An 18637-nucleotide genomic window follows, 5' to 3' on the forward strand; every position below is an offset into this window, starting at 1 on the left:
AAAAAGTGGAGTATATCACTTTCTGTCACACTCGGTATTTTAATTATCAATCTGCGCAATATCTCAGCAAACACCAAGTAACAGTTGTATAACTGTTAGTTATAATTTCCTACTCAATATAACTATTACATGTTATATAACTGTTATGTGTTAAGTAACAATGACATTGTTGAGTGGGAAATTATAACTAACAATTATATAACTGCTACTTGGTGTTCGCTGGGATCATTGTTTGGAACCATCTTTAATAGATGTATACAGTTTGTTTCTTGTCGTAAAATCACAGCATATGTGGATGTGTTGTTTTTACAAAAAGAAAACAAAACTAACTAATTGAAGATATTAAAGAATAAATTTAACCAATCATTTAATATCTAATATTCTAATTAAAATTTTTGATTCAACTGATATTTATTATAGAAGTTAAGTTCAATTACAAGATAATTTATATTTCACAATTTCAGATATTACAATCCTGTCATGATTGACGGAATATTTTTATGAGAACTCCACATAAGAACTCTATATGAGACTCTAAGAAATCTTTTGGTGCTATTTTTCTGCTTTAAAGTATAAAGTTTTCAGTCATTAAAATAAATAACTGAGAGTTCAGGTATTTTCAAGTATTTTCTTAAGCGAGCCATACACGAGCGGCAATTTCTTGGTTGTCAAATGCATGCGGTTAATTGAACGTCCTGCAACGCGTGCGCACATCTCTCAAGTGTACTCCCGGCACCCTCGCATAATAACGCACACATGAATATGTCGTTGGCTTTTGCAGTCTGCGTTTCGCTGCGTTATCCGCACGGGCAGAATGTGGCCGACATAATTACGCTTCTTTCTCCGCTTCTTTACCTGTCTAGTGATGCGCATAGATTGACCTGGCATCATGCCTACAGATTAATGCAAAAGTTGTCGAGTCTTCGATGGTTTTGCCGAAATCTCCCTTTTGTTTCTCCCTATATCGCTAAAATAAAACACATAATGCACTTCGCACAAAAATTGTTATTAAAAATATATTAATTAATTGATTAATTTTATTTATGTTTTAATATCTTCAAATTCTTTTTTCTCTTTACAAGATTGTTGCTGTATTTAATGAGAAAAAAAATCTACCGATAATCATACTCTTATGAGACTAAAAATTGTAGAGATTTTGTATGTTAAACTTTGTATAATGAAATAAATTATAAAATCAAATCTTTCTTTTTATGAGGATAAGTTATGTAACTTATTGTTAGACTAAAAGAATTTTACTTTAAAATCAATCAGAGATTAAAGTATCTTAACATAAGAAATGATAAAAATTTTATTTCTATGCATGTGTTATGTGTTTTAACATATGTTTATATTACTTTCTATAATAAATTTTTATATGTCCATTTGTCAATAATAATCCTTGAAGTATATCAGAAAAAAATAGTCTCTTGTGCTTCGTCCTGTAGCGAGTTCTTTGTAACTTTGAACGCATTCTGGGCACCTATGCCGTGAGGGTGCATATATTCGAGTCGCAAACATCAGCATCTCTTATATAACGACATTTTCCCTTTATCGCATCATCTTCCTTTTGCGTTTGAAAAGACATTAAAATTAAAAAGCCGAATTGAGAAAAAAAGCGCGATCTACGTGTCGATAGAGATTTAACGTTTTCTTTTATCAAATAATATGGAGTAATCTTTCATCTATGAAATCTTTGAGCAATTTAGAGTCGAGCCTTTATTAATAATAACTTTTCGAATAAGAATTTATTCTTGAATTTTTTAATTGACTTTATTCGAATGGATTGATAAGAACAAGTTGCGGAAAAATATTTGTTGAAGGTTGAAAAATCGTGACAAATAATAATTTTTTTGCAAATAAGATTGATTCTAATTAAAGAAAAAAAATCGCAAATAAAGAATATTATATTTAAAACCTATGTTAATTATATCATATATAAAATTGATAGATTTCTTTTATACACATCTAGATAAAATAGGATATCAAGTAAGATAAATTAGGGTAAAATCACTGTTGCCGCGCGATATATACATATACATATATGCTGCACTTCTTTAGACACACATAATTACTTTACGCATCGCTTCATGGTAACCAGAAAGTCATTTCTATTTGGGGGCTGAAAGACCCCTGGTTTTCAGGCATCACGCTGGGTAATCGGTAAGTCATCTCCGACCGACTCGGCATTGAGTTAAAACAACAAAAGGGAGGCGGAAGCGTGTTTGTCCTCGGGCTACCACTCAGCAGGGTCAACACGGGACAATTAACAGCCCTAATCATAATTTGACGTTAGTTGATCCCGGTATTCGCGCAGGTTCATCGTCGCGTGGGGAGCTCATCGAGCACTTTACAGACATTCGCATGTGCCGTCCTCTTCCAGGGCTTCTCGAGAGAAGCGAAAAAGTCTCGATACCCAAGTAGTAATTGCTCGAAAAATTAAATTAAATTTTATCTCGATATGCAAATAAGGGGTGGGATCCGATTGACCACGTCGCCAATTGGCCAATTCAAAATAGGACTCTCTGATTGGTTAATCGGTGCTAATTACCTTAGGCACAGGTCAATATAATTGGCTGTGGTGTCAATCGCAACGTGGCCAAACGGAACGCTCCCACAAATAAGACATTGGCTGCGTTCAGCAGAAAAAGCTACTTTGCAACTGTTGTAAAATTCGTGAATCTGATTGGTGTATACTCTTAGATTCAGCCAAAATTTAAGAGCATACACCAATCAGGCTCACGAATTTTACAACAGTTGTAAAGCAGCTTTTTCTACTGAACGCAGCCATTGTTTACAAATTTATTTTCCCCGACTTTAAGACTGAACACGGTGACGTCTCAACGCGATGGTGTCACACGGCTCGTTTGAGTAACGAACCCCAACCGAGAGAACCACCCACCGACTCGAGGCTGTATAGGGCACCAGCCGGATAATCCGAAGGTTGGTGTCGAGTGAAATTGCCCGAGGAGGCTGTTGTACCCTGGAGCGAGAGGGAAGAGGGAGATGCAGAGAGGATAGGGGGCGAGGGACGTCCAGGCCCGCCGTCAACCCCCGATGTACTCGCGACGTAATGACGTTACGCTAACTTGATCAATCGTCCACTCTAAGCGCCCCACCCCTCCGTCCTCTCGTCGCCCACCTACCTACATATCTACCTAGGGCTCGACTCTGTCGAGCAGAGGCTAACAGATACTCGATGCTTCCCGAACGCGTGTCGACGCGTTCGTACCACACGCGTGCGATATAATCGCGCCCCTTGACTTGGTGGTGCGCCACCCACCAGATTTATCGGCGTTCAATGAGCCAACTAATGTCAAACGGCGACACGCGTTACCTGGATAAGAGAGATCCTTACGATGAGGAATGAGAGGAACAGTGCTGTAGGATGTAAAGCTCGAGTTACATTTGATCCGCTTGTACATTTGCTCTTCATATAGGTACTACAGTCTACTTAATCTAACAGTTTGAAATAACACGTTGGAATTTTTCGCGTTAATGAAAATTCATATTCCATCTCACAAATGGCGCGTTTATATTCGTATTCTGTATTCTTAATTGGGGATAAAGATACTTGATTAGGTGAAGTTTAAATGAAAGACAATTATAAGATGGTCTTGGAAAAAAGAATTTTTTTTTCTCAGTGTTATCGAAATGTAAATAAATTATTTCATAATTTCTCTCTATACTTCTCTTATAAAAAATGGTGTATCATACACAAATTTTATACATATTTGTGATAATGATTTACGTGAATGATTTCATCAATAGGTGATAGAATTAAAAAAAAACAATGGTTTAATTTTGTTCCCATCTCAAATCCTAGAAAATAAACCGACGTGATCTCGAAGATACTCGAAATTGTTTGAATTCGTGACACCTGAAAGCAGATTTGTTCCATCAATTAGCCCGAAGGACGTGATTGCAAGTGATCACAAAGACTTGTAACTTGTCAAGGAGAAAGAACAATCTTCGTTCGCCTTTCATATGGCTTTAAGCGTGTTATTTACTTGTCTCAATGAGAGTTAATCGGAAGTTAAAGCCTCGTGTTAAGTAAATTTTAGTCGGATCCCCCTTTTTTACAACTGGGTGCGACCGGCGTGTTCCTCAAAGATAAATATAGACTGCCGACCCAAATTACCTGTGGATAGCGGTCACTTTGTGTTGTTTCATGATTCACTTGATTCTCACCGCGGACAGAGTTCTGATTTGGCTTTTTAATACGATTGTCGCTCATTTAACTCTCTTAAACTGAATCAACGAAAAAATCATTGATTACAAATAATGACAATTTTTCAAGAGTTTTAAGATTTTTGAAAATTAATGCGTATATCAGAGAAAACGTAATTATTGCTCTCCCACTGATAGTGAAACTTTGCTGAAAAATCAGTCATATCGCACATATTTGCAAACTATAGCTCGTAAAGTTTTTTTCTATTTATGTTGGATTGTGTTATTGGTTTGAAAAAGCTCCCAAATACACATATATGAAATAAAACTATATAGCTATTCAAAGAATCACATACACACTTTTTTTACTCTTAAAATCAAACCCAAAAATTGAATAAAAATCTTGACCAAATTCAAAAATATTTTATTAAGAAAATATATTGCTAAAAGTTTATATTTGATATAATGTTATAAAATATTAGGCGTATTTTAAAACTTTACTTGTTACTTTGATTGAAATAGCCATTATATTACTGATTGTTTGAAATGAAAATTAAAGTGAAATTTTACTAATTTGCAATTATATAACTAAGAACATTAATGACTATTCATTGCTTTTTAGTAATAATATACTAATTCCATTTTAAGAGAGTATAATAAGTATAATTAAGGAGCTTTTTGATCTATACATTTCCTATGTAATAAATGTAATGTTTTGATGTGTGTTTGAATTTTTCATGTGTGTTAAAATTATCATTTTTAAAATTATTCTAATAATTTTATATTATACTAACAAAAATACATTCTTGAGATACTTTGCTAAATTTTTTTAAGGCAATTTTTACAAAAAAAAACTTGTATCTTTATACATTTTTATATTTATTATTATATTATCTATATTATAGATTAATAAATTGTCTATAAATTAATGTATTAACGCATATAATTAATTGAAAATCTCGTATAGTTTTAAAGACAAAATGTGAACAATATGTTTATAACATTATTTTATTGTTCTTGCTATATTTTTATAAAAGATTTCAATTTTTGAAGCCGTTAATTTCAATGCGGAATTTAAGAAATTTATTTTTGTGCAATTATATCAAGAAATATCAATGTAAAAATTATTTTTTTATGTGTAAATATTATTATAAGTGTAGAGATATTTCTTTATCATTTTTCTCATTTAATTAAATATTAATATCTCTTTTTATATCATAATACTGCAATTTAAAGAGACTCACTCACGAATTATTCGATATATTACACATAAATGAGTCATCTCGTTTCATCCAGCACTCCCTCGCGTGTTTATCGCGTGCAAACAGATTTGCGAAATTAAAATAACTGTGCGGCCATAAAGAGGATCTTATTTCATAGCGCTGTCAAAAATTCTGCAAAATGCTGTACCATAAAATAAAATTTGATTTTATTTGAAATCACTCGAAAACGCCGCTCTCTCTCTCTCTCTCCCTCTCTCTTTTTCTCTTTCCAATATCAGCGACGAGAGAGATGCTAGAACTCAATGGACAAAATTCACACATCAAAGCGCTTGTCGTTCGAGGTCGACATTGTTAGCCTTGAATTTCATGCCTGCTCGTCGCGTTCTTACGTACACAGCAGTTATATATCCCTATCTTGTTTAACTTTCCCTGTTTACACACCGCATCGCGGCGGGAGCGATGGACAAACGGACTGACGGACGGCAGTTCCCTTGAAATAACAATTCGCTCGCCGCTTTCGATCGTTTCGAATCTTTCACGAGCGCACGTAGAGCCTGGTTGGATCTACCTAACGCAAGTTTATACGTATAACAAAGTATGTACGTGTAATGTATCTTACGCGATTAAATTATTGCTGATTATTGCTGAAAATGTGCGACGTGTTCGCATCAAGAACTGACTCCCTCAAATTAAATCAGTGAACCTGTCACTGATCAAAGAAAGATTTCACTGAAGATTAGTGATCACTCACACTTGTGCTTTCCTACGTTTCACTGATTACGACAGTAAGATTTCATCTTGAATAATCAGCCACACATTGTTAACTGTCACTAATTATAAAATATAAAAATAGAGATAAAAATTTTTAGAAATATTGTTTTTAGGAGAAATAGAAAGAAGGAGAGAGAATTTCAAAAAGTATTTCAAGAATGTAATTTGCTGATATAATATATGAAACTATAATAAATATTTTAAAAATGATCATTTTGACACACACAAAAATTTTGTATGATACATATCAAAATATATTACATTTATTACATAAAAAATGTATAAATATATAATAGGAAACCTTTTACTTATTCTTCTCTCTTAAAGCAAGAATCAGTGTTATTATTGAAAATCAGTGACTAAATCACTGATCAAGCCAATTATCATTAATTATAAAATATAAACTAATTATAAAATAAATATAAAAACAGAAATAAAATTTTTAAAATATTATTTTAGAAAAAATAGAGAGAAAATTATAGAAAATATCTCAAGAATATAGCCGGTTGGTATGATATAAAAATGTTTTAAGAAAATGATAAGTTTGATACATACATAAAAAATTCAAACACATCAACACATATTATATTTATTCCATAGAAAATGTACAGATCCGGAAAAATTCCTCTTATTATACTTAGTATATTCTCTTAAATAGAATTAGTGTATTATTGAAAACCAGTGAATAAGTCATGATTATAAATGATCACAGTTATACCAAACCTTATCGGAAGAATCAATCAACGATATAGTGGATGTTTCATAATCTCATCAATATTTAAAAAATACATCTTATATTATTCATCTAATATTATAGACGAAATAAATAAAACCCTCTTCACGTTACGAAACAGTCATAACAATGTTTGCTTACACACCTGAAGACCCGACATGCTAGAAATGCTGGATCAGCTGTTCCATTCGACGCGTCTCTTTCGAGCTTCTCGCGCTGAAACTTCGAACATTTGAGCGGAAAAAAGAATCGCGAGAGGAGATCAATTTATACGAGAAGGGATTAAAATCCCGCGTAAGCGCGGATCTAGAAGATCTACGTCACACAATTCCTGCGTCATACATCCCGCATGTGAGCTCGCGAAGCAGAAGTAAATGACTGTTTGTAGATCTCTCCAAGTCTAGGCGCGGCGTAACTCGGCGTAGCCGAAAACTCGACGGGCCTCGAGTGGATTATCGGTAGAAAAGGAATTAACGAACGGGAGCAGCGAAAGAGTACTTTCCTCGTCTAGTACCTCTTTCGCGGCTTTTAGATAAGACCTCTCACCCCTACGCGAAACCGGTCGTCCCATACAAAGCGCTCATAAAAACTCACGCACGAATGGCGGGAAGAGCCATGAAAACACCGGTTTCTTTCGCGTTAATGTTGCTCAAGATGAATTTGCATAATTTTTGTCGATAATTCCAGAGAAGCTATTCTCAATTATTTTCAGTAAATAAAACACGTACGTGGAGTATGAGCTACACTAAGCTTTTAATATACATAAAAATAGTAACCCCACAGAAGAAATTATTTGCATAATTATAAAATACATAAGATATACCTTTTATTTAAAAAATAATATAAAATAATGACAATTTGCCAAGAAATGATTGGAATTATTTATAAAATATGTTAAATTAATTTTTCTTAAATAGATACTGTATCTTTATTTATATTCTTTATTAATATCATTATCGAATTGATATTATTTTGTTTCTAAGACTCTGTCGAAAGTCATATAAATTAAAATAGAGGCTAGACTTTGATAAATCATTACTTGTTCAATATTTATTAATCTAATATAAAGACTCTGAAATGTCAAACTAAAAACTCCAATAATAGGCTATGAAAGTCACGCGCGATAATTTGTGCATAAAAAATATTTTTTATTGTAAATTATTAAAAAATAAAATATTTTTTATTATAAGTTACACATACAAACGTTTTGGAATTCTTTGAATTTCTGCAGTGCAAATTGTTGGGATCGATATGTAATGGTCAGAAATTAATGATGGAAACAACACAAAGTGTAATACATTGAGGGTTTCTCGCAGGTATAATATTGTATACATGAAGAAAATTTAACAATCGAAATTAAAGTATTAATTTTCTCGTGTATCATTAGAAAAAATTTTTTATAGTCTCCATACATTTTTCTATAGAATTAGTTACTTTACTAACTAAATATGAGTATTAATTATGAACATCTCTACAAGTTATAATTGTGTGTTATAAAGTTAGATCTAATGACACGCAAAATGCAGTGCGAATTTAAAGACGCGGATGAAATAATAGAATAGTAGAGAAAGACAATTGTTCCCGGGTCATTCACGACCAGCACGACCGCTGGTATTCCAACCACGCTCGGGAACCGACAAACCCGAGAGGGGTAAAAAGGAATTTTCGAGGGTGGAGTCGATCCCGCTAATATTCAAAGAATTAGACAGACGGCGGCGGGTTCTCGAGACGCGATCGCCCGGACGGACCCCTTAAAGTGCTTTCATTGCATTCTCGACACACGCAACTCGGATATAATGGGGGTTGCGCGGCTTCACGGAACGAAATTCGCCAGCATAACAACAGCCACTCGACAAGGTTACACGCGGTAACATATGCGCTTTACGGACCGGCACCGATAAAAATCAAAACGACACGCGCGTAGCCGAGTTTTCTATCGCATCGATCACGAATCCTGGCATCTAACGAATTTTAAAATGTGAAAACGAGCCTTAAATATCTCACGATACAAAATAATCAATCAATAAGAGAGAGATTCGAGATTCTCAAAGCATATATAAGCTTTTGATTTATCATATTTAATATATTTTGAATTTATATGCGACATCCACTGCTTGTATGGGTTTTTAATGCATGTATTTTTACCATAGAAAATATATATAAAATATAAAAAATGGTGTATAATTAAAAAATAATTTTCTAAGAAATTATTTCCTAAGAAATGCTGTAAATATAAATAAAATATAAACAATATATATAAAATATAAGAAATGGTGTATAATTAAAAAATAATTTTCTAAGAAATTATTTCCTAAGAAATGCTGTTTAACTTTTTTTCTCAATTCCAATCAATTGGCAAAAATTAATCGAGGAATCCCTATTTAGTTTAGTCAATTTAGAACACACGAGAGAAAAGGGAAGGCAGATCAGCGAAAAGCTAGGAGCAGTCGCGTGCGATTAGGGTCGCTCAGGGCTGCTTTTACGGCAATTGAGCTAAGCGAGCGCAGCCGCCTGAACGAAATCGGGATCGACATCTGCTTATGACAGAGGCGCGTTATAATCCGCGCTATATGCATTATACACGGTTCACAGAGGCGGTCTAATCGCATTCGCATTGTCGTCCGGCCACGAAAACAACGAGCCATATATATCTTATAGCTATGATTCAATTTTTAATAGATTTCGTTGAACGCACACATATGTCGGTTCGCAAGACCAAAAATTTCCCCTATTTTAAGAGAATAAATTTATGTAAATATGTAGATTATTTATATTTTATTTTAAATGACCAAAAAGTAAGCAAATAATTCGTATAAAAATTACTAGAATTTTAAAGAAAAATCAATGTTAAATTCGTCATAAAAGAATAAAATAAGGTAGAACATTTACTGATTTTAGGATATTTTTTAAATATATGCAATGGATGAAAAATACGATATTTTTGTAATTTGACAAGATTAAGGGCGAATATTTTTTTCTCGGAAAGAGCGCAAGTATAATTCAACGAGATTGTTTTGCAAAATACGTAATAAAGCGCGAGAAAGTCTCGATAGAGAAATCTTTTGTGAGACTTTGTAATCTCTTTTTTTTCTTCCCTCTTTTACGGCATATTGAGAGTATCCGCATAAAGTGAACGAGGCGTTAAATTCCCCTCTAGAAGAAAAATAAGACGGATTTCTAACCATGGATTACGGACTTAGAGGATTGGAATATAGCTAGAGGCCGGTTCAAAGTACGCGTCTGACAAAGGCCTGCCTTTGAGAAAACATTTCAGGGACCCTACCTGGCGATATAGTTCGCGTACGAGACATGTCCTTCGTTTTATTTCAACATAAGAGCGACTCGAAGCCGCTGATCTTTGTGGAACTGGTGTATTTTCTAGGATGTATTTTCTTCAGGCACGTTTCTTCGCGCATTTGCTTCTTCATTATTAGACTTGTAATTGGAAAAGTTTAATTATCTGATATATATTTAATTAAAAATGTCTCAAATAATCGTCCATATTTATTTTCAGAAAAAAACTGACATCATACAAGTCAAAAAATCTTTCGTATCAATATTCTTTGATTTATCTACGATATCAATTTTTTCTCAAAAATCCAACGAAAGGGTCATTTTAGATACATATTAAGTTTTTTTTTAAATTAAAAATTTCTAAAATTGTAAAATTTATTTGAAAATAACTGAAGAATGAGATTTCGTTATCCGTCAGTAATCGTGAAGCTAAAGAAATCATGTAGATGCATATTGTTAATTTACCATCTTGTCGAAATTGTGTAGATCTAATTAATTATCTAATTAAAAAGATAATTTAAAATAATTCAAAAATTCTCTATCTTTTTTATTTGTCGCAGAATCCCAAAAGATGCGATAATAATTTATTTAATATAATTACTATTAATATCACTCCGTTCGGTGAAGATTTAATTGTTTTTGTTTGTTTCGCAGGTGAAAATATGGTTCCAAAATCACCGGTACAAGTGCAAGAGGCAAGCAAAGGAGAAAGCTATGGCCGAGCAAAACGCCCAAAACCAGGTAATTGCACAAATTTCATATACCAAAGTTTCGTATCGTATATCGAGGATAAAACGCTCGTTGAATTATAATATGAGCTTCGCGAGTTATGCAATATATATGAAAATAAATTATATCTAATAAATTAATTAACAATAAAATTAATTAATTAAATGCTTATTGTGTATATTATTATTTAATAAATGCGTAAGTTGCATAGTTTATACGATTCACGTTTGAATCTGTATTTAACATGTATTTAACAAAATTATTATCTGTATTTAACATGTATTTAACAAAATTATTATGGAATAAAAATTCTCTAAATTTTGAAGGAGTTGAAAGAAAAGCTTTAGTTGTCAAAAAATAATGCACGGTATAGATATAACATATAGATCCTTTATATGATAGCAAATAATAAAATTTACATCTGCTAAAGAGTCGTAGAGTCTGGGACGTTTTTCGACCGAAGAAAAAAATCATATACCAAAATTTTGACGATCCTAGTACAATCAGCTGTCAAATACACGATTCCTTCGGTGCATTCGGTGCATCGAGGTCTTGCTGTCCTGTCTTTGTGCTACCGTCCCGGCGATTTGAAAACAATGACATATTCGACGAAAATGTCGCGTCGATCGATCCGAAATAAAATGGCTTTAAATGAGAAATATCGCGGAAGCCGCATAAATCCTCGCGTCCGCATCATATTTCCCTTCGAGAGTGGCCACTCGAAGCGATTTTGCATTTATTTTGTTATGTCATTTGGGATTTCCGAGGGAGATCGCGCGTCGTCGTCGACGAGAACGATAAAATTGCTCGCGTTGAGCACGTAATCACGCGTCCACGTCGCGTTTCACGTGGCTCAAAAATTTAACGCGGATTACAGAGCCCGAGTAAAATAGCGAGTTTGTATTCCACCCGCCGGTGAAATTCAATATTTACTATAATCCAAGTTAAAAATACGCGCGAGATAGCGATCTGAATCTCGGCTTTGAAGGCATTCTGCGTACGTGTACACGCGTAATGCGCGTTATAAGTGCACTTCCCTTTTATGGGAATAATGTACACTAGAATATTTCGAAATCACTTTTATCTTCGTTTGTCGTTTGTCTGAAATATTCTGGTTTACGTTATTTCAAAGGAAGTGCGTGTCTATAACAGTAAACATTATACACGTGGGCAAAATGTGCCTTTAAATGAGTATTTTCACAAGAATTTAAGTGTGTGTCTTTCGACAATTTTGGAATTTATCGACTATTATTCCTTCAGCAAAAATTCCACAGAACACCTGTTTTGCAAACGCAATACTTTGATAAATAAATATATGTATTTAAAAATATAGAAAAAATTTAAATGTATAGAAAAATTCCGTCAGAGATTAAAATTTATCCGAAACTTTAAGCAAAATATAAAAGATTGCACTATATTTTCTCTGAAGCTTGATTGAGCGAGATAGTCGCCCCTTTTTTGGATTTTTTTAAAAACCATCGAGATATCTCGATTTATCTGTTTAAAAGAAAATCAATTAAATAATAATACATTAAATAATACACGACGATAATCTTGGAAATACACTGTATAATGGATACTTAATCATGACGAAATATTACAATATTAGCAGCTTGCTTCTTTTGAAAATAGATGCAGGTGAAAAAATGCAATAAATAGTTTAACTAATGAATAAACTATTAAATTAATAATTTAAATAATTAATAATATAACCCATAAATAAACTATTAAACTAATAATTTAAATTATTAATAAACTATTAATTATTTATGTGTTATTTCATCTTTCGAAAGTTGTATCATATCCGGAATTTTCATTTATCAAAATAAACGGGATGCATGTACACGATAAAAGAAATTACTCGGCATTATCGTGTTAAAATAATCGATATTATACTCTTGGTGAATATTTTCCGTTGTTTATTTGAATAGAATTAAAATATATCGGGAGCATTTCCGGACGGGAGCATTTCCGAACGGAGATCGTCGCGATCGTCGAGATATCGGAGCTGCAACTTTGAAACGTGCCGTGTCTCCCGGATCTTTCGACGCATAATCGAATTGTTCCGTTCCTCTCTCTCGAAGGGTATTATTCAAAAGAAACCGTGATCACACATCGCGATACACTCGCGGATTCTTTTTGAATATATTATAATGTCGCGCATTATATGCGTTGTCACGAAAACCGCGAGCAATCAAAAAACGAATCGCTCGATTTAGCGACGGTAAAACGTGCGATTCTCGCTAAATCTTTCAAATTCACACGACTTGAATTCGCACAAAATAAATACACTGAGAGAAAAAGTATCTTGAAATAAAAAAATTTTATTTAATTCAAGAAAGCTATTTATTCGGTGAGTACTAATCACGTATTTACTTGTATTCAAAACGTCTGTTTGATAAAGATAAGTATTTATTTACAGATATTAAAAAAATTTATATGTTTAAGAAAATATAATTTTTAACCAACTAAAATATAATTTTTAATTTTACAAAATACTTATTAAAATGCATTTTTTACTTAGAAAAATGTTGAATTTTTTATTTTTAAAAAACAATATACTTAATTTAATAAATTATAGTATGTATTTTATGAAAATAGTATTTAAACATAAAAAAATGTATAAATAGAAAATAATGTACTCAATATAACATGCATATTTAATTAAAATTAAGTGCCTTTGCTTAAATAAGATATAATTAATTCTTTTCCATTCAAAACAAAAGTTTCAAGAAAACAAATTTATTTGATTTAAAAGAATTTTTCTCTCGATGTACGTAACGATTAAATAATCGAGAGGAAAAACCAAGAAAGAATTCAATTCTTTTTACATTTTTCTATTTCCGTTGCATCTGAAAATTCTTAAAAAAGAATTCTTAAAAAAGAATCTCTCTTCCCTTTAAATAATTTTTTCTCTATTTCTTTTTTCTTAAAAGCGAATATAACAAGAAGTCTTAAAAATTTCAAATATATTTCAACCATGTTCACTTCTTTTTTATTTTTTCATTTTTATAAACTACGAAAAATCAAACGAATGTAATTTGCAACAGACAAGAACGAGCGCACTTAAAATTTCGCTCGAATGTACGATTCGCGCGAAAGTGAAACTTGCTACTTCGTTATTGTCATCGCTTTAGGTCGGATGATATTTTCGCGAAATATGAGTGTCGCTTTGGTGCAGACGTGGGCGCGACGCGATATAAGCGGATTTTTGTCGCGCGCTCTTTTGCGCGTCGAGGGACGCGCTCATTGAAATTCGATGAGAATATATAGTTTATACGTGAGAAATGCACTTCTAAATGATACGTATTTTTTCGCTCGTTTCGCGTATTAGATCCGGGAACCAATAGGCTTCACGCGTTTATCGATTATTCGGAGATGTGCGGAGAGAAGGGATTTTACTGTCGCAGCAAAACCGTCGTCGCTATTACTGTCTACTTCGATGTAAATATATATGATCGAGTTTTATAATAAGTGACAAAAAAATAGAATTTTGTTAGCGAAAAATTTCAATTAATAAAAGAAAATATTTCCAACAATATAATAAAACACAAAATATTTATATTTATTTATATATTTATTTTTATTATATTTATTTATATATTTATTTATTTATTTGAGGCAGGAAATTTCTTTATTAATACAAAAAGTATAAATATATACAAGACGTATAAAAGTAGCCAGAAATGTCATAAAAATAAAATATTATAAGAGAAAAAAAAATAGAATAAAAATATACTGCATTAACGAAAAATCATTTTCTCATGTGTAAAAATTCTTGACGTATAAAGTTTTTTTCAAAGTTTTCCCGATGGCGAAGATACCGAAAGATCGACTGTCCTACAATACAATGGACTCAATATCGCTTTCGCGGTGCCTCGTAAACAGCCCGTATAACATTAATGAAAGTTATCTGACGGACCGATCTGCGAGGGCGAGCGATTCTTCCGCCCGGCAGCCGCGACCGCCCTATAATTTACTCGTTAGTTTGTCGTGCTTCCGTAGACACGTTTTCATCACCCTCTCTTCTGTCGGATCGCGATTTCTTCCACTCGCGTTGTTATCTTCGATATTATGCGATTAGCTACTTTGCTCGGTTACGTCAGTTACTTTATGGGAGGCAGACGCAGCTTATTCGCAAAATTGTCGACCTTTATTTGAGGCAGGAAATTTCTTTATTAATACAAAAAGTATAAATATATACAAGACGTATAAAAGTAGCCAGAAATGTCATAAAAATAAAATATTATAAATAAAATAATAATAAAATATTATATATACCTTTTTTCTAAATTTTTATTTGTAATTTATTTATTTATTTATTTATTTATTTATTTATTTATTACATATTTCATAGAGTGGAATCTATTTATATTTTCCAATATTTTCATTTATCCTGAAAAGAGAGTTTACTATTTGATCATCTATTAATGTGATATGAATAAGATTCATCTTTATCTTGATATATTTTTGATAAATTAACTCGATAAAATATTTAAATATGCTTGCATTTTCCACAAAATAAATTCCTGATGCGGAAAATAAGTTTGAACGTTAAACTTGAATCTAGCATTAATTTATAAATCTTTATCAATGTGTGGCAGACAACATAATTCAAATATCCTTCTCGATATTGAAATGCGATGCGTGATAAATCTATGTATAATTAATCAAGAAATAATACCGCTGTCGGGAAAAAGATTTATCATCAGGAATCCGTTAGTCTTCAATTTACAGCAACAATCTTATCGCGTAAAAGTGCAAAGCACAGACTTTTAATACGTGTAAGAGATGAAAGGCTGTGGTTAAGGAAAATAAATAGTAGATTATACACTGTTAAATCGACCGGTATGAATTTTTTTAAGCAATATGTACGATAGATGTATGATACGTCGAGAATGTCTAGTAAACATGAATCTGTTCATGCGGAGCTCGCAAAAAACACACGGCTCGTGAAGACGATGTCGATGGAAGAAGACAGACGACGGCGCCGCGACGGCTTCTCCGACACATACAGATTTTCTTCCCCCTTCTCATTTTATTCCATTTCCACCCTTCTCTCGCGGAGGTAAAAAAATTTCAAGTATCGGTGCGAGAAAGAGGGAGAAAGAGAAGGGAATATAGAAGGGGGGGAGGAGAGAGAAAGACGAAAGAGAAAAGAACGAGCGAGATGAAAACAAGGAGAAAAGGAGAAAGAGAGAGAGAAATCCTGTGCAGGGGAGCCGAAACAGGCTCTCGAGGGCCAGTCGCCATCTTGCCGTGAGTACAGTCACGCACAACACCTGGGCACAAATCGAGAGTACGATTCCCCTATTCTTAATCTTGATCACGAATCGGTTATTCTCCCTTAAATTAGCGTTCGCTGCTCGCTTACACGTTTTCCACGTAACTTACGTCTTTATATCGAAGCAAAGAACAAAGGATAGAGTACGCAATAGCGTTTTCATCTCGCTCACATCGATAGAAATGAGGAACGAGGGGAATCGCGAAATAGAAGAGCCGTCTGATCCTGGCTTCGAAAGAATAAATAATCGACGATACGCGATTATGATAATTATGATTAATCGTGTTGTGCACAACGCTGACGTAGAGTACGCTACTTGGCTTCTCATTTTATCGCAATCATTCGCCGTCTGTCGTTTAGAAAAATTTCCATTCTCTCGAACGAAACTCTTGTAGTAAGGCCGCGCTATTTTTCCAATAACTCGCGCTTTCACCGGGGAGAAAGTTTAGCACGCGTTTCTCGCGTGTACCCATTTCTTTCTTTTTTTTTTTTTTTGGTAAAATATTAGATTTGAGGATTTATAAAACGTTTATAATCGGCTCGGACGAATTTATCGCGGGCAAGAGAAGAGAGAGAGCGAGGAAAGGTCGATGTAATTAACTAAAAAGCCGCCTGCCGATATTTTATAACGGCGTCTTTCTTTCTTTCTTTCCCGGCGAATTCTTGCCGAACAAAGAAGGATATCAAGAGATTTCCGCCGGGACCTCTCGTTTTCGCAACGAATGGAATTCAATGGGTCTTATAAATGCGCTGCCTGTTTTTTTAAATCTAACTTCGTCGTCGCACGCGCGTAATTACATTACACGAAGCCTGATCTCGTTCTAACTAGAGATCTAGACAAAATTCATTCGCACGATTATCGAACAATAATCTACCACACATTAAAACATATTAAAACTATTATTATTATTATTATTATTATTATTATTATTATTATTATTATTATTATTGTTATTATTATTATCATTATCATTATTATTATTATCATTATTATTATTATCATTATTATTATTATCATTATTATTATTATTATTATATAAATACTGCTATTTACTATTTTTACACAGAACGTAACGCGTTTCTGTTTTATTTCTGTTATTTTAAGGGCCTACTCTATCTAAAATTGATTTTTTAGAAATATTTTTGAAGAATATTAGAAAATAAACTTTCTGATGTTTTACATATATTTAGTATTTTTAAATCTATTTTTAAATCTTGGATATTTAGCTTTTTTTTATTCAATATTTCTACATAGTGTGTTCAAAAATGAGATTCGATAGTATGACATGTTGCTCCTCGTAATTGTCTGAAATGAAAAAACTCGATTTAGTTTTCTCTTCCACAGGATATTTTATTACTAAATCTAATTTCATTAGGAAAAAATTGAAAAGAAATATTTTTGTAGTATATTTGTTATATATTTTATTATGTGTCTTGTGTATTTTATTGTATATTTTAAAATTATTTCAATTCTGATAAATTTTCTTCATATTTTGGTCAGAAAAATATTAATGAAAAATAATATTAATAAAAAAAATATTAATTATCATCTCTTTGAATTTTCATTAGATTCACTATCCCAAAAATGTTCTACGAAATAAGAATAGACCGAGTTTTTTATCTCAGACAATTACATCAGGATTAACATGATTGAACTATACGTTTCTGTCCTATTTCTCAGCGTCTGTTATTTTAAAAGTCTACTTTAATAATAAAAAAAATCGATAGAGACTGTATTGAACAAAAGAAGCTAAACATCCAAGATTTAAAAATATTGATTTAAAATTATTTCAACATTAATAAAAACACCAGTAAAACGCCAAAAAATCAATTTCGAATACTCTTCAAAAAATTTTCCAAAAATCGTCCATTTTTCATAATCTGCTAGAGTGGATCCTCAAAGTTATTGCGAAAAAAAAGAAAAAACAGATCATTCAGCGACGATGCTTCAGGAACGTTGTTTCGCGTCGCGATTGCGCGTGATATCGACATCCCCGTAATAAAGATCCGTAACGCGACCTGGCCTGGCCTCCCTAAAGGTACACTACTCGACTCCCAACGGCCTAGGCATTTTCGCCGGAAATCGTTTAACGCGCGTGGACTAAAGTGGCTAAAGTGGCGTGACGCGTGACGCGCGCGCGGACCGTCATGCGTTTAGCGTAATCGTCACTTTGTCAGCTTCAAGTGCACAGGCTTCATGCCTGCACTTATTCGCCACTCGCGAACGAACGTAAGTTCGCGTATACCGGGGGCCCACTCGAATCAAATCGGTCGTATACCTCCCGGACACTCGACACACTGGACGGATTTGCATAAAAGTGTCTACTCTAGTGCGACAAAAAAATTCATTGCCCGCATAAAGCTACTACTCCCATTGGTTTGTATATTTTGTCTCCAGATTTTTTTTTTTTTTTCATTTCTATTCATCGTGGCAAT

The 18637-nt window shown here is 33.0% G+C and overlaps 1 protein-coding gene across 1 annotated transcript in view; it reads left to right on the forward strand.

Annotated features, from left to right (window-relative positions):
* Positions 1 to 18637, forward strand: part of LOC145971767 (homeobox protein Nkx-2.4) — a 42656-nt gene that overhangs the window by 15569 nt on the left and 8450 nt on the right. The window contains exon 3 of the mRNA XM_083099782.1: positions 10843 to 10929. Coding sequence (XP_082955908.1) covers positions 10843 to 10929 — 87 coding nt within the window. The remainder of the gene's footprint in view (positions 1 to 10842; positions 10930 to 18637) is intronic.

This window comes from Camponotus vicinus, unplaced genomic scaffold (genome assembly GCF_025532165.1).
Source record: "Camponotus vicinus isolate PSW18456_S1 unplaced genomic scaffold, iyCamVici1.0 SCAF_5, whole genome shotgun sequence".
Lineage (NCBI taxonomy): Eukaryota > Metazoa > Arthropoda > Insecta > Hymenoptera > Formicidae > Camponotus > Camponotus vicinus.